Source organism: Phaethon aethereus, assembly GCF_964289735.1.
Source record: "Phaethon aethereus genome assembly, chromosome: 9".
Classification (NCBI taxonomy): domain Eukaryota; kingdom Metazoa; phylum Chordata; class Aves; order Phaethontiformes; family Phaethontidae; genus Phaethon; species Phaethon aethereus.
Window position 1 is genome coordinate 1,176,726 of NC_138585.1, and position 21,273 is coordinate 1,197,998.

Consider the following 21,273-nt stretch of genomic DNA (forward strand, 5'->3'; position numbering starts at 1 on the left):
CGTTCTCTTTGTTACCCCCAAGCCAGTTTTGCCCCAGCTCTGCATTTCCTTCCCCGGCCCTTGGGGAGCACTTTCTCTCCTCGGAGTCTCTGGCGTGAGCCCCACACCTCCCCTCGCCCCACACTGCCCGTGCCGCGTCCTTCTGCGAGAGCGATGAATAGCTCTCTCTGTGCCGAAAAGCCTCCCATCTCTATAAAACTGAAGCCGTGCTGTACGCAGATAAGGAAGGGAAAAATAAGCATGGACACCCGGCCGTTGGAAAAGTCGCGGCTGCAGCTAAACCAAGCGAAAACAAAGCTGTGGGTGGGTCAGGTGGCGCAAGGCTGAGGCCTTGCAAACTCAGTGCACAGCTTGACGCGGGTGACAGCGATGGGCTGCCGAAGGTGGGAGCGTGCTGACCCTGACCCCATTCCCTCTGTCCCCGCAGACACCCAGAGCCTGTGCTGCCGCCTGGGCTGCCAGCTCTTCCCCAACGGCACGACTCACAGCTTCTACGAGGTGACCCTCAACGGACGGCTTTCCTCAGCTTCCACGTCCCCAATGCCACCTGGGAGCGGCGCTGGCCCGGCGCGGACGCGGTGGCCACCTTCGCCGAGAGGGAGCTGATGAAGTACCCCAAGACCACCCGGGACCTCCAGCATTTCCTCAATACCACCTGCGTCGGCATCCTGCGGGCTCAGAGCGCCGGGACGGGTCGTGCCGGGGCTTGGGGTGGGACACGGACGACATGGTGGCAACGGTGGGGGTGACCCCAGTCGTCACCTCCATCCCTCTCGCCTCTTACAGGAAAACAGAGCAGCCGGTCGCACGCCCCGCTGGTGCTGGGCCTGATCCTGGGGACCTTCGCCTTGCTGGGCATGGCCGTGGGGATCTTCCTGTGCACGGGAGGGAGCTGCTAGTGGAGCCGGCACCATCCCACGTCAGCCCGTGGAGGCAGGGGACCGAGCCCCTGCCCCGCAAGGGATGCACATCCCCAGCGCCGCAGGCTTTGCTCCCAAAGGACGCCGGTGGCTTCCCTGCCCGGTCCCGGCTGCGTGGACCCCCCCCCAGCAGCAGCACCCTGCCCCGAGGACGGTCCCCATGCCGGGCTGGCGCGATGCGCTGAGACTTCAACACAGAAATACGCTTGGCACAGATGGACAACATGGGGAAGGGCGGTGTGGGGGTGTAGGGGGAGTGGCAGAAGAAACAGCCAAGAAAGGGTTAAAAAGATGGCATTGAAACCCTCATTCATCCCTGTTCCCAAAGCCTGGAGGGAGGATGTCACACCTTGGTGGCACTGCTTTGAGGTGTCATGCAATAAAACCGCCCGGCAACTCTCCCACCACGTCTGGTTGCTCTCCTTTCGCCCCAGCAGCACCAAGGTGGGGCAGCGGGTCCCGCGGGGGGGCAGGCACAGGGGGGCCGCGGTTGCCGGGTGGGCTTGTCGGTGTTGCCAGCCCCTGTCCCCAGGCCGCGGACCGAGTTTGCAAGGCCTCTGGAGAGGGGCTGGTGCGGGTTTGCGCCTCCCGAGCTCATTTCAATCCGCCCGCAGCTTCGGTTTGACTCAACTAAGTCATTTTTCCAATGGCCAAGCGACGACGCTTCGTTTGTTTTTTCATTTCCTCGTCTTCGTATGACACCCCGAGGCTGAGTACAGCCAGCTGTAATGGGACAGTTTTCCTGAGCAGATTAACGCATTCCCCACTCCCGTAAGGATGCTGCCCGGAGGGATATGGCAGCGTGGGGACGTGGGGCAGGCGTGGGGCAACGCGCTGGGGACCCCAAGGTGGGAAACCGCTCCCCAAGGACCGGCTAAAGGAAGGCAGAGCTGGCTTACTAGTACTATACAACAGCGTTCATTGCTCTATTTTCCTTTTCTGCAATCTAGATCTGCGCTAAAAGCGGCTCTTTGACTCTTTAGACTTCGGTTATATTAATAATAAATTCTTGGCTGTGTTTCCCTTTTGCCCACAGCAAGATTTTGAGCACGAGCCCCCTCTCGGGCTCGTCTTTGCTGCCCCAAGGGCAGGAAGGGCTAGGGATGAGCCAGGAGCTGGCTTGGGCCACCAAAAGAGGGGACGGCACAGGAGCAAGGGGCTTTCCTGGATTAACTTCCAGCTCATTCCTTCCTAAAGACCCTTCCCCGCAGCTCAAAGCGGGAAAGAAAGAGTTGGGGGGGGGTGGGGGGGAAAGACGGGAAAAGAGATGGGGGCAGAAAGGGGATGGGAAGATGACATCGTGGTTGTCCTCAAGGAGGGATGGAGGAGGAGGTCTCCGAAGACCACATCTCATCACCCTGGCCGCTGGCCACCCCCTGAGCAGCCCTCGCCTCCGCCAGGCTCTCGGGGCAGGGCCCGGGGCGCTCCCCACCCTTCAGCGGGCTCCTTTGCAAGAGAGGAACGGCAGCCAAGAGGCCGGAGGATCCAAAACAGCGAGGCTGAGGCACGGGAACGTCATTGCCCGTCCTGCTGCAGCCATCAGGGGACGGGAGGCTCAGGCTGAAGGTCAAACGCGGGATAAAAACACTCGTAGCCACCTTCCCGCGGGGAGGAGCCGCTGCATTCACACCGCTCCGGCGGTTTTTCAGACTTGGGGCATCTCCGCCATCCGCCGCGGGCCCAAGACCCAGAGTCGTTCTCATGCCAGAGCGATGCCCCGAGGCCGGGAAGGTGCCGCTGGATGTGGGCTGGCAGCGGGAACAGGGCCTGGGAGAGACCCCGGCTGGAGAAACTTGTTTTGAGCTTGTTTTGCTTTTTGCTTCTGAAATGCGTCATCTTTTGGACAGATGAGGAAGTCTCTGCTTTAAACCGCTCTGGAAAAGCCTTTTTCCTGCCCCCGGGCCCCCCGTGCGTGTCAGTCACAGCAGGAGAGCGCTCCAGAAAGGAGGGGACATTGCTGCTGGCCTCTCGAGTCCCCACCAGCGATCACGAGGGGATGGGGCAGCACCCCGCAGCTGGAACCCCCCCCCCCCCCCAAAACCCCTGCAGGATCCTGAGAAACAGCCTCATCCCAAACCATGCCCGCAGGCAACGTGCCCGAAGCGGCCACCCCTCCATCCTAGGGCCACCTCCTTGGTGGTGACCAGCACCTGACACGGCATGGTGGCCAAGAGCCAAGGAGTTATGGCAATAGCACCCACCCCCCGCCCAGCACATAGCAGCCCCAAAATTTCTCTTCCCCATCCCAAGACCCCCAAACTGTTTCATCACGGGGGCTCCGACGCCTGCCCCGCCGCGGCCCGTTGGGGACGCGTGGCCCCGCTGCCCCAGCTCCCGAGCCGGGCTCCCTCCCCGCCGCCACTCCAACACGTACCATCTCTCCAGCAGCTGGTAGCCACATCCATGGCCAATCCTCTCCCAAATTTGGCTATTCCTCTGCCCTTGATCACAGCTTGGGACAGGCGCCAACGCTTAACCGCGTATCCTGTCAACCAAGGATTGTTTTTAATTTGCTCTTCGGTTGCGTGTTTTTTGGTGGTTGTTTTTTTTTTCCCCCCCTTTCTTTCTGCAAGAGGATGAACCAACCTGCACGCAGATCTTTGGAGGCTTTAAACAATCCCCCCATGCAGCATCTCCCCCAAAGCAAACCATCCTGGTCATCTGCACCGATGGCCCCGTGAGACTTCGCCTTCCCCGTGCCGCGTGGTTTCCATCACCCAGCTCTGCTATCGCTGGTTTGGATAAGGGATGAGATAAGACACCCAGCCCGGAACCTTGTTCCGGTGAGTAAGACGATGCCAACGTGCTAGGAACTGGCTTTCCCCTTCGCCCGCAGCTTCACATGGGGTGGGCAGGTCCCCGCCCTGCTGCGTTTGGGATGTCAGCTCCCGCCGCAAGGTCGGCATCCCCCGTGTCCTTCGGGAGTCTCTGGCTGCTCGCACGGCATCGCTGGCTCCGTGCCGCAGCCGCGGTGCCCTGCCCGGCCCCAGGGGCAAAGGGCTGGCTGGCTCCGGGAGCCGCCCCGAAACACAGCGACGGGCTCCAGCGCCTGCTTGGGTGGGGTGGGGAAGGGAGAAGCTGGGAAAGAAGAGTTGGGCTGATAGTACGAGTGCTCGTCGTGAAAACGAGGAGCACCAGATCCAAGTCTCTAGGGACAGGAAGAAGGGATTATCCTTATAAACACCCTTCAGGCACTTGGTGCCTGTGCTGGTGTCGTCATCGCTTTTCGGGACTAAACAAGCTCCCTTCTGCCGAATTCCCCCTGAAGTCATATTGTCACAGTCCCAGATGGTTGTGTTTCTGGCCACCACCAGTTTTCAAACATCCTTTTAAAGCCGGGGAGGGCTGCACTGGGGCAAGGGGATTTGCAACATGTGCAGCCTTGGGCCAGCCCTCCCTGAGCAAGAGATGCTTTTTTTTGGGGGGGGGGGGGCGGGCAAGTTTCGGGAGCAGAGGCTGCTTTGGTATCTGCTTTTTAGCAGCTTCCTGCTCCCACACAAGAAGGGGCAGGTCCCTGGAAATATTTAATGGCAGAGGAAAGGGCTGTGAGTCTCTCCTCGTTGGGTGTACGGGTGCCCAGGACCCACCGCTGCCCTCTTCCCTTTCCTCTCACCTCCCAGGGCAGGGCACCAGAGGAAAGAGGAGGAGAAAGCTGGCTGCTGGCCACAGTCAACACAGAGCAGGGCTACATGACACTGGATACCACCAGTCCCACCACAGCTCCTGCCCTGCCCCAAGCGGGCTGGCCCCTCTGGGTCTGAGCAAGCCCTGCCTCGCAGGATGCTCTACCGCTGCTCATCAGCCCGAGGGCATGGGAGCAGGTATCCGGATACCACTTTAAAGACTCCAGGAAGGAAGAGTTGCTTCACCTTCCCTGCCAGGTCCCCACCACCAAGGTCTTCAGGAACATTGCAATCTTCTCCTCTCCTATCTCCACTGCCTCTCAGAAGCAGAAAAATTCATATCTAAGTACATTAAAATGACACGCTCTTCGGGAAAACAACCAAACAACCCAAGCCTGCCTGGACTGTACTTGCTGAGAAGTTTCCACGGAGAAGAAAGTGCTGTTTGGGAACACTTTCACCCCCTGCCTGGACTTGGGGAGGAAGGGATGCCCTGTGCAAGCAGTGCCACGTGCTGTGGCGAGAGGTGACAGCAGCGGCCCACTGTGCGGCTGAAGCCATCGGGAACAAACCTACCCCTTGGGCCGGGCTGCTCCCCAGGACCCACGTACCCGATGCTGAAGCTCCTCTGCGCAGTCCCATAACTTCAACATTTGTCCTGGGGTGGGCAGCACGGTTTCAGATGCAGCAAGCCCAGACTGTGGAGGGCGAGGAGGAGCGGACAAGGCTGCTAGGGCACGATGCTTTCTGGAAAAGCAGACCTAAAGACTCTTTTCCCCCCCATCATCTACCTGCTGTAGAGTCCTCACCCCATCTGCTCCTTCACCTCCCCTGGGTTGGGAAGGATCCGGCCAAAGGGTGGTAACATAGCGCTGGAGGAGGCCACGGGATCTTAAAGAGAGGCGATCAAAACCATTCGCTTCAGAAAGAAGTCAGGAGCCTGTTTTCACCAGGCAAGGGCCTTGTTTAAACACCCCCTTCTCAAAACAGCAAGGACTTCTAGAAACATGTTTCAAGGACAAGCATTTTACTAGAAGAACTGAAGGACGTGCCTATGTCTAAACCCTCAACAATCCTTGACTTGGGCAAGAATTTAGGGTAAAAGGGGACCAGGAAATGAGGGTTTTTATTTGGTCCAATTTGGGAACAGCAGCATTGCTTAGAAGGGGCTGGAAATTAAGATGGTGAGTCACAGGATGCCCAGCTCAGAGGTTCGCACCTTCAGGACGCTTGCTTGGTCCCAAACCGAGAAGGGGCAGTGTGAACATCTTAAGCCTCCTAAGAAGCATTTATGAGTTATTTATATAAAGGAGTCCACATGTGCTACAACTCACACTAGTTAAATGTCACTGACAATGGGGGCACAGGACAGTGTCACAGACACTGAACCGCTTCCACAGTCCCTGGCCAGACAGCCTGGGGGATCCTTGGAGGACAAGCACCCTCCCTCCTAGAAGCTGCACAGCTTTCCTCAGGCAAGAGGACCAAAACAAGTGGAAAATCTTTGAAGCAGACCCTGGCAAGCACTTGTGTCCGCTGCAGAGAAAGCACGGAAAGCCTGGAAGCTTTGGCTGAAGGTGGGAAAGGCAGAGAACCCCAGTCTTGCATATGGCCACAGCAGGGGGAAAGGAAGATGGAAGGAAGTGGGGGTGCTTGGTATGACTTGGGGCTTCCTTTGCTGTTTTGTTTCTTCCCCTGGTAAAAGCTGGGACTTTGCAGCCATTGTTGCTGTTCTACATAGCACTGGCCTCTCAGAGGAGTACAGACCCACAATGAAAAGGGAAAAAAAAAAAAACCCACCACAGGAAGGAAAAGAATTAGCAGGGAAAGGAAAAGCAGCGGCAGGAACGAGTACTCACGCCTGAAATAAATGCACTGCCTGCTGCCAAGGGTGCAGGTAGGGAAGGTTACACCACAGTCAAACTCTCTCCTGTGCAGAACTGGAGACTTTGGTGCGAAGTCATGGTTTTTTGGCTTTATTGCTACAGGTGAGCACCGGCAGCACAGTTGTGCGCCAGTGGCGGAGGAAGACAGAAAGGGAATCAGCAAATGAACCCTCAAGGGACTGAGATAACAGTAACCAGCCCCATGCACAGGGATATCAGAAGGAGAGTTTCTTTGAAATCTGAAGTTTCTTAGAAATTTTAAAGGTTAAGGGGGGAAGTAGGGGTAGAGCTGTCTAGACACCTGAAAAGAGCTGGTCATCAAATGGGCAGACACTTGAGGTAGCAGCCTCAGCTGGGATTAACAGCTTCCACTTAGGGATTTTGAGGAAGATGAGCACTGAGACCAAGGGTTTGGCATCCCAGGTTTGTCTTGCCCCACCCCAGCTGTTCCCAAAGCGCTGACTTTGCTCTGCCAAGGCAAATGTTCAGAGGACCCAACAGGAAACCTTCCCGGTGCTGCTGCTTCCGCTGCGTCAGCTCCCGGTGGAGTTTAAAGGTTGGGTGGGACATTGCTAGACCAAGGGCTGGGCCAGAGCTGCTCTCCACCTCCCCGAGCTCAGATCTGAGCTACTTAAAGTTCACAGTGAAGAAAAACAGACAACAAAAAAACCCAAAAAACAACCTTGAGTCTCCCACTGCTGCTCCCCAGCAAACATTTCCATGCAGAACACACAGATTCCATCCACTTCCCGGGTGAGGGAGGCTGGGGATGAGGTATAAGGCAGCAGCTGTAAGGATCGCACTTCCAGCCCTGAAGAGCGCAGAGGGAAGGAGCAGAACACCGTCCTACACGAACAACTGACTCATTTCTCTTGCTGCCTACACCCCTGTCACAGGGAAGCACAAGGCTGACTGACGCAGACACCTCCGAGGAATCATTTAGCTACCACTCCTGAAGAACACGCAGAGATGAGAGTCTCTGACAGGGATGCTTAAAGCAGCAGGGTCTTCACAACAGAGACCAGAGCAGCACAGGTACCCCCCTGCCAGGCTACCAGGCCCTCGGTTCAAATAAAGCAGCTACAGAGCTTTCGCTGGTATTAGCAGCTGTAGTTTCACCCTTTACAGCAGCTCACAACTTCGATCGCTGAAGGGACCATTCCTTGTTAGCCCAATCACTGGCAGCTGTACCGGGGTAAAGGCTGCCAAAATACATAACCAGGTAGTTTTTGCCAGTCCAACTGAAACATCTTTATTTCTGTGCTGTTAGCTTCACCTGTCCTCACGGAGGACAGAGTGCAAGAGGTAAGTGAACTTTTCCAGACAAGCTGTTCATTACATTTGGGGGCAACAAGGAAGAGCCGAGGCCATGAGGAGCCATTCCCATTATTTTCCAAAGATCCCACTGTGAAAGTCTGAGGAGTCTTTGCTAAGCTTGTTGCGACTTCAAATTTAAAACCAAGCATTCACTTCTGGGACAAGAGGACTGCTTGGTAGTTAGAAAGTCCACAGGAGCCTCAAGAGACTCTTTTCCCCTGCTTTCCCAACCACACGTGGGGCCTAACATAGCCCATAAAGGCTCTCCTGCCAGTCCACTCCCAACAGCACCTGTGCTCCTGCCCCAGAAACACAGACTCTGAAGCAATACCACATTCTGGAGGGAAGGAGAGGAAGGGCTGGGATTAAAAACAAAAAAACCCACCAAACCCACAAAACAGAAACTCGGAAGAGACTGACACAAAGGACATAAAAAGCAGGAGAAGCTATGAAAATGTTGAGATGGTCAAGAAAAGTAACATCAAAATATATTTAAAAACCAGAAATTCCAATCTGTGTGGAATTTAAAACTCCCTTCCCCACCTTTTTTTCCTGCTCAAGGAGTCTCTTTGTTGTTCCACGACGTGGAACATGATAGGCAGCACCAGTTATGCCCTGAAAAGGGTAGTATTTCCCCCAACTCATCTGAGCAGTTCCATCATTTACAAAGAAAAAATTATATATACCTCAACAATTGCCCCACCCTCCCTCTTTTCCATTCTACAGTGGGCAGGAGAAGAGACTGCAAATAAATCTGACTTTTCATTTTCAGTTAAGTCCAGTTTTTCCACACATCAATATCCCTGCAATCCATTGTACACCTTCTGCACCGATCCTTGTTTCAACAACCGTTTGAGACCTGCAAGAGAAAGGAAAGTGTTACCACACAGCACAAACGGGAGGAGGACTCTGCATTTACACATCTGGCTCATAGGCACCAGCCTTTCAGGGCTGAGCCTACGTATCTGAATAATGCAAACACTGGTACCCTAAGAGCATCATTAAAAAAAAAAAAAAAGGAAAAATCCCCTCAAACCCAGTGGCACAACAGCTTTACGCCTGCTCCTTCAGCATTACTACAAGGAGAAACGGGACTGAGGTTAGTGATGCTGTAACAGTGCTTTCGCACACTCTCGGGACCACACACAGTCTGTGGTTCTGGGGAAAAAGCCTCTGCTACAAACTCGGAGCCCAGCGCACCGCCTCAAGATCCTCACAGTTCTGGAAGGGATAAAGCTGAATCCCAGAGCTGCTTTGCTGTTGAAGTTGACAACAATTTTGCCATCTCAAGTGCAAATGCAACAACAAACAACTTGCTGACTATTTCCAGATCTAGGTCATCTCCCCAGGCTCCCTCTACAGCCCAAGAGAAATCTGCTAGTAGCAAGCTCAGGAGGGCTTTTGAGTCCTTCTGGACTTGCCAGCTACAGAATCCCCCAGGAGTAATTAGAAAGCAGCAGTTTTCACACTGGTATGTGGTGCCTGGGGACACCACTGTCCAGTAGAAGTAGTCCCTGAAGGCAAGTAAGAGAAGCAAACTCATTATCTGTGGGCTTAACTATCCTACTGAAGGCCTTAAAATCCCAAGTTTTTTTTGAAACCCACCATTTCACAAAAGTGTCTAGATGACTTTTCAGATACCATCTTCCCCACCCCTGAAAGCCCATTCATAAAACATTTCACAGAATTGACTGCTCTGAGGTCCTGTCAGCATCAAATTCTTACCAGAGCAGGATAAAAGAAGCGTGAGTCAGCCCTTAAAACTATAATAGTTCATCTACTGGGGTCAGCACATTCAGCGAAAGACTGGCAGGTCTTCACCACTACTTAAAGGGCAAGTCTGCACAAAACAGAGGAAGCAGACTGGCAAGAACGAATGCGTCACACTGTTTTTCCAGAAATAACCAGAGGGGACTCCCTCTTTCAAGTCAGCCTGGCCACACACAGGAGTGCCCTGGCCTTGGGGCCCCTCAGGGCATGGCATCATCTCTGCTCTGAGCAGCACCAGAAACCACTGAGCCCGAGGAAGGGCTGTCGGGGCCCAAAACAGAGAGGAAAGCTCCCCATGCCATGGGTAACTTTCAGATAATACTAAAAAAAAAAAATCTAGCTAAACTGCTATAATTCTGCTGTTGGACGTCCCCAAAACAGCATCGGTCTTGCAAGAAAGCACACAAGCAGCTGGCTTGCACCTCAACATGACAGAAGACAGGATCGCAGTCCTGCCCCAGATGAGCTTGCTCTGCGGCTCAACTGAAGCCAGAGCCATGGTGTCATACCGTACATGTTCGTACAACAGGTCAGATTAGGCTGCCTAGAAAATGCCACCAGAGTTGTTAACTTTAGGTGAGGTTACAGAGGCACGAAGAGGGAGGATCAGCAACTAAATTAACCACTTCTTCAGAAAAGCCCCCCAACCTTTCAGGCAAGTCCTTCTTCAAGAAATCCAGCTAAAAGAGAGTATGTCTCCCTGCAAGCCTTATCCTGCTTGTTTACACTTAAGTTTGTAGCCAAAATGCTTTTTGTCCTTTAAGGCCCGTGATTTGATGCATAAGGGTCAAAATAGCTCTGTTAAAATACTGGTAAACTGTCCTGGAAGTAGTAACTGGAACTGAGACAGCTCTCTGCCAGACATGAACTATTCATGCTTCTTGCTTGCTGGCCAGAGAATCCTGAACTCCTTTCCACATTCAGAAACATCCTTAACAGCAGGGAAAAGCAAGCCCCTAAACAGGAGCTGCTGATCTTTAAGGATAGATCATTCTCCAGGGGGGTACAAGGCAAGTTCACTTCCCCTGCACAGCCAAAGGAGGCTCCAAGTCACTTCCTGGCTGATGGGTAAGAGGATGTGCCTCCTAGATTCGTAGCTCTTTGAAAGGAAGGACATAGCTAGAGAGAGGTGTGCTCCAGTAACCCTGGAAAAAAGTGGGATTAGCACCATTCCTGTACCTCGTTTCCTGCTAGCTAGCTCTATGCAGCTGCCTGCTGGCCTGAAGGGTACCCTCATTAGCGCACAGGATATTTCAACACATATCTGATGTTCAATCAGGAATTCCAGCCAGGAATGCTGACATTTGGTGCTACTACACCTCAGGCATTTTATTTATTTTTTTTTTAACTAGAGCTAACCCCAAGATTTTTCTAACCCAGGTTACAACACAACCTGAGCACACTGCCTGCCACTGCTCTGAGTGCTCCAGAGTTAAAACACGGGATCCAAAGCAGACAACAAACAAGTGTCAGTAGAGATGAACACACGAGAAAGTCACTTCTGATCAACAGGCAATAAATTCCCTGACGTCACACTGTCAGGAAAGCAAACATTATTCCCCTGACTCTAAAGCTTAGGCTGACCAGAGTGGTGCTCTTGGAGTCAGAGTACCTTCTGACTGCCCCAGGAGCTGTACATATGGTCATGAGATAAGAAATTAGGACCATCGCCAACAATAAGAAAAGGGATGTTTTGAATTCTGAAGCCTACAGCCTTCCTTTGAATGTGTACACTGAACTGCTGCCACACAACATGAACAGACCTATTGCCTCATAAAACTCCTTAAATCACTGGATGTTGGGAGATCTTCTAGCACACAGGAACGCATCTGACTGCCTATCCAGTCACCTTCCCCTGGGAAGCGTGGAATTGCTTTAGGAGGGAGCGGAACACCCAAAGGCCCCATGCTTGAACACACTCATGCCAGTACCATCACTTCTCTATTGCTGGGGTATCTGTAAAGGTGCGTGAGCAATTTCTATAAACATTCAGATTTCTGTCATTGCTCTTTGCCAAGTCTTTTCACAAACTGTCAAGAGTCTGTTTGAGAGGCACTGACACCTTACGAAGCTTCAAGAAGGGCAGCAGAGCCTGGAATGAGACTTCACAGCTGCAGCCACTGTGCTCCACAGCCCTCACTGGGCACAAACACACTTGCAACAGGCAGGAAAGCACAGGGATCAAAACACAAAACAGGTTCACTCAAAGCACAGCCCGAGCAGTAATGCACACAGCAGTAAGTGCCACAGGGTTAATAACAGCCCACCCATGGCTTGGCTTTCCTCTCCAAGCTTCAAGAGTCCAGGAAAGCTGTGTATTTGCATCATTCTACCAGAAGAGCTGCCAGAATCCACTAAGAGGGCACCTTCAGAAGAGGGTATGATAGCCCTGACCAGCAGGAAGAAGTTCTGCGGATGGGAATCTTCTGAAGAGCTGTACTGGTACATGCCAGGATCTTCTTTGCCCCATAGCAGAGGACATGGCCCCTGATGCCTACTCTGATGCCTTGCACAGAGCAGCAGAACCTATGGCAGAGGCTGCTGAAGCAAAGAGCAATTGCCAGCTAGGAATATAGTATTTACCCTCCTGTCAGTTTTAGGATTTCTACATGGTTCATCAAGTTTCCGTTTGAGCATTGAAGCCGAGAAGCAGATGTCTCCTACCAAACATCTGCACCACACCCTTTTTCCTCTATACAGCCACAAAGCACTTAGGGGAGAAGGAGATGTAGAGAGAAACAAGCCTTCTCCTGATGCTGCATGACACTCTTTACCCTTGACAGTAGAGGGATTTTCACAAGTCTTGCCTCCAAGGAAGTGGAAACGGGGGCTGGAGAACAGCTTGTGATCCCATTCCAGCAAAGGCAAAGCAGACAGAGGCTAAGCCCAGTAAGTCCTTCAGCTGACAGATGGCCAGCTACAAAACAAAGCACCTGCAAACTTGCCAAGTGCTACATCCCAGCAGTGGCATATCCCAACCTAATCTGGCTCCCTACAACTGCAGCAGCCAACCTCACTTGCTTCAAAGGGAAATGGAAGTTAATCACGGGGCATCAGCCAGCTGCGTTATGCTGTACAAGGGGCACAGGGAAAGGAGAGCCCCTCCTGACCTCTCCAGGCCACTGGTTCAGTTGTGCCAACTTCTTATCAGCTTTGGCAAGAGGCCCATGCAGCCCGCTGCCATGACAGAGCTTTAAAACACGCACCTTCCCGCTGTTCGTTTGTCAGTTGCTCTTTGGGGAACTCCACATCAAATGTTATTATTAGTGAGCCTTTGATATTATTGTTATCAAAATTTGGAAGACCTTCTCCTTTCTTCCACAGTTTTGCCCCGGGTTTTGTAATTTTATCCCGAGCAACATGAACCTAGAGACAAAAGAAATTTCAGAACATTACCTAGTGTTCTGTGTGTGAGTACCGCAACACTCCAATGCCCTTTCCAACCCACTGAAAAGCTTCAGCTGACACTGTTTCCTTGCCAAAGTCAGTGATATTCAAGGGGTCCAGGCAGTATTACTGCCAGGACACATGCCAGAACTAACATCCCCCGTGACAGCACATGCGGTAACTGCTGTGACAGCCTGGAACAGAGACCCACACTGAGCACCCCTTGTACAGGGCCTGTTTTGGCTCCATGAGAATTAGTCTGGAAGGCTGTAGCAGAGGGGAAGCTGTATACAACCAGCAGCTGCCCAGACCCTGAGCAAGCTAATCCTCAGCACAGGAGACCTGCAGTTAAATTTTGTTTATGTACACCAAGCAAGCCTCACCTTGTGCCCATCTAAATGGGCGATATCCATTTCAAAGCCTGTAAGTGCCTCGACCAGCGAGATTGTCACATTTGTATACAAGTCATCTCCTCTTCTTTCAAAGACTGGGTGCCTGTGGAAATAAAAGACATTGGAACTTTTCTCTTCCCCCATAGGGGAAATAGGTCCTCTGGCTTCCTCCCCTCTATTTGGGAGCTTGGAGAATTCACAAGTCAGAGGAAGAAGTGAAGAATGAATGAAATTTAGCTTTATTTTCCTGTATGAGATACGTACTACTATAAATCTTTCTATTTCTAGGGCAATGAGTGGTGAGGCGTGTCAAGAAGTTGTGACTCACGCAACGATTTTCTTAGTAGTGCGTTTCCTTACAATAGAGAGATAGTATGTTTATGGAAAAAGGAGATACTTCATGTGATTCATACAGGAGGTACTAATGAATGCCAGAACTCAAGCCAAACAAAATAAAAGTGGAATTATCGCAGCATCTTAACAGTGCTGAATCCAGCTACTCTAGCATCATCAGGGTTGAACATCCTGCACAGCCCTGAGTACCAGACTCCAGGCTGCACCACCTCTGCTGAAGGGTAAGCTACACACTAGCCAAGCTGGCAACGCTGGCCAGAAAGTTGCTTGCAAGTTTCCTTTACAGTAACCAGAAAGAGTGGTCTAACTAGGCCAGTTACTTACTTAAGAACTTTTATTCGGAAGCGCAAATCACCTGGCTCCCCATCCACGTGGGGTTCACCTGTGAAAGAGAAAGAAAAGCTCTGTTTAAAGGAGCTAGTTAGTAACAACTGAACAAACAAGCAGCATATTAAACACAATAGAGATGTGCAGCTCACATGTTAAAGGAAACACACAAGCAGTTGATCTTTACATGACTAAAACCCTGCTTACACATATCTGTTATTAAAGAGCCTAGGACTTTTGAGTATTGCCTCTCCGCCGCTCTGAAAGACTTGCCTGCATGTTTATGACGTCCTTTACTTGTTGACAGAATTCACCTCCTTGGGCAGAGAGGACTCCCTCACATACACAAGCCCAGAACAGATGCTCCTACTCAAAAGCTACCTGAAACATCAGGTTTAGAGCTTTTTTTTTTTGGCATGTGCCCCCAGTACCAGCAAAGGGAGTGGAACTTGGAGCATTATCCAGACTTAGCGAAGAGTATGCTCCTGGATTTCAGCGGCATGCAGAGCACTTAAAACCACATGTGCTGATCAGTTACCCAAAGCAGGGCTTGGACACTTCCCCTCCCATGAAGACCAGCCTTGCATTATGGAAAGGAGCAAGTCAGAGCTGAGCAGCAGGGCAGTGCCCATATACGTACCTTCACCAATGAAGGGATACTCCATACCATCCCTCACACCCGGCTCTATCTCCACTTCTAGCGTTCGCTCCTCGTTCACAAGCCTGTGAAAGGGAAGAGCAAGCAAGCATCAAGTTTTCAACAGTTAGGTGGTAGCACCTACTTATGTTACTGAGGTAATGAGAAGACTCCCACAAGTTAACACGTACTCTCTCCTTGCTCACATCTAAAACTGGAGGGCAAGTGCTCCTTTCTTGTATGCTCATCTACTTGTCTAGTAGAGCAGGCAGCATTATGCTCCTAAATGCATCCAGCATCTGGATGTGTAACTACAACACAGTATTCCACGTCCAACTGTTCCCAGCTGGAAACTGTCGGCCTCCCCGACTTCATTTATTCAGGTTTAGTTGTGAAACCTCCACAGCTGATTGTTCAAGGAATAAGAGGCTGAAAGAGCAAATTGAGGAACTCTACATCTAACAGAGCTGGCCATCTCTCCTGTAAGAATAAATACTGGCTCCTTGGAAATGAGAAACGTGTGTTAAGTTCTTCCAAATTCCCCAGGTCTTTCTGGTAGTGCGGGCACTTTCCTCCATCTAGTGGTAGGTTTTGAATAAACATCCATATAGTAGTAAAGAGCATAAGACTCACTTGACATTTGGACATTCATCACAAACAACTTCTTGAGTCATCTGGAAACGTCCAGGACCCAACTGGGTGGTCCTCATCTCCTGCCGGCAATTGCATTTCCGTTTGCCAGGCGCCTGTCTTGCCACTGGCTTGTTCCTGACAACCTGCATGGAAGAAGAGGAGGTTGATACCAGCACACAGGCCAGCACTCCTGGGTCTCCACAAGGGTTTGCATTTCTCAAACAGCCTGAACATAATTTGGTTTTGTGTGTGCTGCCTCCACAGTAGCTCCAAATGGCCTAAGCAAAACATTCTGACAACAGTTTTCACCTTGTGCCTCTTGCCGATCACACATTAAATACCAGAAAAACTCTCTGACACCATTATTACCATTTCCTTTCTTTTTCCTGTACACCTTTCTAAATAGAAAAGGTAACACTAGGATGAAATACCTCACACTTTGGTTATGATCGCTTCCCTGTCCCACACAACAGACAAAATTATTTGGAGTTCCCCTGTTTACCCAGACACTCGCAGACTCAATCAATGCAAGTTCTAACATGCAGAATAGCAAGGATTATCAGCACCAGAAATGTAGCTAGCTTAAAAAAAAAAAATAATTAAAAGGCCACCATACATTTGCCAAGTATGTAATCCAGAGATTTGCAGTGACATGTTTGGCTGCATAAAGAGGCTATGAAAAATCCTCAGCGTGGTTTTGCAAGACTTATTGAAAACAGGAGAATTTAGCTACAGGCTTTCAGCCGATGAATGGCCCCCAAATATCACCAAATTCTAGAGGGAGACCACTTACACCTCCAACAGAACTACAGAAAAAAAAGTTACTGCTAGGCACTTAAGAGCCAACAAATAAGCTATTATCACACAAAGCATCCCTTTATAGAGAAACTGCCAGACGGCAAAGATGAATCAATGTATTGTTTCTCCAGTTAACCGCTCGCAAATAGCATCACAACATCTTCCACCGTCACTGCCAGATACTGAGAAAACCAGCATCTATTTTAGTTCTATTCTTTGGGAGAAAATATAATTTTCAGCACTGGCCACACCAGGCACCTCAAACCCGAAAGCACACTGGAAAGACCGACAGGCAAGTGGTCAAACTTACTTCTACGAAGTTTCCTGAATACACCTCCTCCAGCGTAACCTCCAGGTCCACGATGATGTCACTTCCTCGGGGAATGTTCCTGTCTTGTTGGCGAGGGTTACCTCCAAACATGAATCCAAAGTCTCCAAAGAAGCTGAAGTAAAGCACATTAATTAGTTCAGGAAGGAATTCTGATCAAGTGAGGATCTGATGAAGAGAGCCACCTGCAGCAGCGATGTGCTGCCTGGCAAATGCTTCTAGTCCCCAGAGAACAGCCTCCTCACAGTACAAAAGCACCATAGTAAGTCCAGATACCTCTTTTTGCTCCTCCAGGACACAAGCTAAAGCCTTCAAACAAAGCAGTCACTGTACTCCAGAAAACAAGTTTTGGAGCAGGGGTTGAATGCCAACACCTCAAAATCTGACCACTGCTTAAGCGAAGTCCTCACTGTACCACACTGCTGCTCAGCTACCATCACCACAAGGTGCAAACTCCGAATAGTGCTCCATCTCTGGCATTGCAAGTCAACGCTAGCAGGTTGGCTTCCAGTAGTCTGAGGACAAGGGGGAAGAGAAAAAATTTCCTCGCAAAACTGCGTATTTTTCCTCAAAATAGACCAGCAGACAGTGCGAGTTCTCACCCAGAAGGATTACGTGAGATGAGCAACTTCAGGAATTGTTCTAGTAAATTGGTGCCTATCATAACCAAAGGGGCCTTAAACAGAATATCAGGTTCTGCCTGAGCAACATGCAAGTGCCTCCAGATTTTAGAGATCCAAATTCTACAGTTGCTCTGAAAGGTAATGTAAGTCACTTTTTTTTTTTGCATTACTTTGCAAAAGAAAGAGTGATCCCCAAAGGGCACACATGATTTGTGATGACAGGTTAAATATCAATCACATACCAGATAACACAAAAGAAGTTCCTACATGTTTAATGCAGCTGCAGCACCTTACAAATCACCCACACTGGAAACGCAGCTTGCCAAGTGAGCAAGAGCTGCCCATGTGGGAAGATGCCACTGCCTCCTCCTTACTGCTCTTGGGGCAAGGACTGATGCAAGACAGACAAACGAAAACTGCTCGTGGGCTATCCATGGTAAACGTATTTCTTCAAATTCTCAACTGTCACTTCACATGAGTGCCTCCTCACTGGGTAAAAGGCTTTAACATAGAATTTGCCCACATCAAACATGTGCACGAGCACCAACTGTAGAATAGCCAGAAGTGGCAAAGTCTCCTTACTGTGAGAAGATGTCTCCATGGGAGCTCTGGTGCCCATCCTTCAATCCCTCCTCACCATACGCATCGTACTGCTTCCTCTTCTCCTCATCTGACAGCACCTGGCATAGGGATGCAAGCAGATATGACATTCTGAGCCAAGTTATTTAAACAAAGCTCTGAGAGGAAGCTCATCAGCACCTCTTCACTGAGGGACCAGAAGCAATGCTTTACATTATGGAAGCACTGGCTAGAACTTGCTTGCTGCACTGGACTAGCAGAGTTAAACATTTATCAGTTAAACCCATAAAAAGTATGGTTAGTTTATTAAAACAGCAGAAGCAACAGAGAAAATATAAACAATACTGAGTTTATCTTCAGGATTAAAAAAAGAAGCAGAAGGAATAATTTGAATCAGTTCCTGCAGAGCAGGACACACTGGAAAAAAAAATAAAATCATGTAACACCACCCCTGTTTTTCAGTTTGTTCTTCAAGCACGCAGAACGTGTATTTCTCCACCTACAATTTCGTAACAGTTAGCAGTGATGGCAAGTTTGCCTACGAAGCTGAACCTGCCAAATATGATGGTAACTCTGCACCAGTTTGAATGCTGGCCCTCACTCCTAAGGGCAGCAAAAGTTAGAAGTAACTTCTGTACCGAGGCAGAATAACACATCCCACCACACATGACTTTCAAGGCCATAAAGCTTCAATTTAAATTCCTAAGTATTGATCTTTGCTCTTCCCTCCTCCAGAGATCCAGAGGTTTCTGCTCACATTTAGTCTTCCTACCCCTTCCTCCCCTGTTGGTCATATTTGGGAAGGTTAAAGTTGCCAGGTTAGCTTTCAGAAGCCTAAGGAGGAGAGGAAACAGGTGGAAAAGCTGGCTAAATGATGAAAACCAGCCTGAAATTGTGACCAATGATAAATGCTGGCAACAGGGAAAAAAAAACCAACCAACAATAGTGACTTCACTAGCTTCATCTAGTAGGTAAGAGTTCAATTCTCCCTTTGTCACTCCAAATTTTGCATTAAAACACACATTTCCTAAAACTGGGATAATCTTCCCATTTTGTGATCTGTTGGTATCACAGCAAAATTATTCCAGTAGAGTACTGACGATACCACGAGCAATAAGGAAGGAATTAAGAACACAAGATATTTGCCTTTCCATTCATTTTCCTTCTTTCCGCAGGTTGTTGGAGAACACAATTCCAAGAACACAACTTCAAGGACTGTAAAGAGAGTCCTCGTTTGCTATGTCAGGTTGCCTTGAAAGCAAAGCAACTACAGTGGATGAGCTTAGAAAAAAAACCCCACGGAAACTCCACCCCCAAACCATCCTGAGACTAATGACTATATGTAGCAGAGTCTCAGTTCCCTCATGTGGGATCAATCTCCTTTTTTTAACTGAAACATCTGTGTTCAGACCACAGAGCTGCAGGGTGGAAATCACTTAGGCTGTTAAAATGAAGGAGACCAAGTAGTTTAATTAACCTACTTTCCCCCCCATTTTTTTTTTTTTTAAAGGCTTTGCTATAGATAGTCAGCTAGCCAAACCCTGAGCAGTGGTACTACTAACAGAGGCTGTTGCTTTACAGCAAAAAGCATCCTGGTTTAGGTTATAAGGGAAACCTAATTCTTGCTCCCTTCTGCCCAAAACAATCCAATCAACACACTGCATCTGGCAGCTAGTTTAGCAGAAGGATTTGCAAGCTGTACTGGCTAAACACTGCTCATAAAAGTTAATATTCAGCTACTCCTGCCACCATATTCCCTGCTGATTTGATTTTACAACCATTTTCTCCCCATTTCTTCTCTTTACTATGGCAAAGACTTAAATAACTGGGACTCAGGGAAGAGGTAGAGAAATGCTTCCTGCGCATAACATACTGTCAAATGTGACTAGATCCCAACTCACAGAAATGACACAGCTCACAGCTTCGAAGTAAACCGCAGGCATCAATCTTCAGATGCTGCAAGTGACAGGTAATAAACTTTCTTCCACCAAAAAAACCTCTTTACATTCACTAGTTTGCCTGTGATAGTTCAGCCAATTTATTTAAGGATAAGTCTGAACTAAAAAGAGGTCCCAGCTCTGATACAAAAATAAAGTTAATGTGTTTTCTTTCTGGCCAAAGAGGAACGCATGCAAGGTGCTTCTCTCACTTCCTCACTCCTTTTACATTTGCATATCTGAAGAACAGAGGAGCATCAGGGATGGAAGCAGGAGCTGTGCTACAGCTGCGGGCTGAGCAGCACTACCAGACTGCAGCAGGAACACAAACCATTTCCTTCTGAAGCTTGGCTCCTCAGAAAGGACACAACCCCCCTACCCAAACAGCCACAGCAGTGCAGGCAAGCTGCTGGTGGAACCGCTGCTACGAATTCTTGCTGGTCAACACCATCTTCCTTGGGGGCCTCTGCTCTACAGGGGACGACAGGGGACGGCAGGAGCAGATGGAAACCAAAAGCAACAGAAGGGAGACAAAAAAAAGAGAACGTGGATGAAACCGATCCTATCACCCTGCCTAAATTGCATTAACTTGTATGTATGTGGCAGAGAAAGCAGGCTTTGATTTAAAACATTCAGCTAATAAAATGATCTGTATGTGATTTATATAATGCTGTTAGTGTCAGGTATCATTTGCATGCTACGATATTATAATGGAAAAGACACTCATGCATGTGTGACCCACAATTATTTTTCCCACCTTAATGTCTTCTAAAACGCAAGCCAACAACCTTCTGTCTCCTGTCAGCTTAGGCTTACTCACAGCCAGGTCCTATACAGACACACACACTTGTTCCTGTGCCAGTACTTATAGCTGATACAACTCTTATTTTTTCCACAAAGAGCTATTAATAAATACTAAATAATTTTAACTTGCTGCCTTCGCTTTTTCCTGGCTAACTAAACTAAGGTATTTTCTTGTCCTCTGACAGAAGGAGCTCTCTAAGCAGCCTGGCAGCCTTTCTACCTTTGTTTTTTAATTTGGTAAAGTGTCCGAGAATCAACATAGGGGGAGGAGGGATTGCACCTACACCTTACAGGAGGGCCTTTACGTTTCCTAGGAGCCCTCCTTTCTCATTCCCCTGGATGTTACAGGATGAAGCCTCATGAGACCACTTGTTAGCCAAGCTCAGCTTCACACTCTCAACATGTTCTACCATGAGCTGCATCCACCCTCCACAGTCTGGGAGGACTTAAGGTTCTCTGAGATCCTTCCAACAGGGTGTAAGACTTCCCAGCAGCTACACCGGGCCTCGCTACAGCGGTGCCCACAGACAGGTGTAGGGCACAGAGGGGAAGCCCGCGGCCCCCGGCCTCACCTCGTAGGCTGCACCCAGGTCCTGGAACTTCTCCTGCGCCCGGGGGTCGTCGGGGTTCCTGTCGGGGTGGAGCTGCAGCGCCAGTTTGCGGTAGGCCTTCTTGATGTCCTTGATGGAGGCGCCGCGGGACACCCCCAGGATCTTGTAGAAGTCCCTCCTGCGGGGAGGGGGGAGAAGAAAGAGGAAAGGAAGGGAGCGGGGCTCCGTCAGCGCCGCGGCCGCCGAGCCCGGGGCGGAGTGGACGAGGGCAGGCCCGGCAGGCCCGGCGCTGAGGCGGGGGTAGGAGGGTACACAGGCCCGGCGCACTCACCCGGCGACGGCCTCCCCGCAGAGGCAGAGCAGCAGGAGGCAGAGGCGGCCAAGCCAGCCGGGGGCCATGGCGGGGC

General features: G+C 50.1%; 2 protein-coding genes across 2 annotated transcripts; one reads left to right on the top strand and one right to left on the bottom strand.

Annotated features, from left to right (window-relative positions):
• Nucleotides 1-240: 240 nt before the first annotated feature.
• PROCR (protein C receptor) lies at nt 241-1,131 on the top strand (the record flags this gene model as incomplete). Its single annotated transcript, XM_082003431.1, is given in 4 exon segments — nt 241-307; nt 428-508; nt 511-693; nt 787-1,131. Coding segments are annotated over 4 exon segments (444 nt in total). The 3' UTR covers nt 900-1,131.
• A 7,128-nt stretch (nt 1,132-8,259) lies between these two features.
• DNAJB11 (DnaJ heat shock protein family (Hsp40) member B11) lies at nt 8,260-21,265 on the bottom strand (the record flags this gene model as incomplete). Its single annotated transcript, XM_082003398.1, has 10 exons — nt 8,260-8,605; nt 12,723-12,882; nt 13,287-13,398; nt 13,974-14,031; nt 14,617-14,699; nt 15,247-15,389; nt 16,355-16,487; nt 17,578-17,675; nt 20,888-21,044; nt 21,198-21,265. The coding sequence occupies 10 exons, from the start codon at nt 21,263-21,265 to the stop codon at nt 8,541-8,543; spliced, it is 1,077 nt and encodes a 358-aa protein (XP_081859524.1). The 3' UTR covers nt 8,260-8,540.
• Between the last annotated feature and the right edge of the window lie 8 nt (nt 21,266-21,273).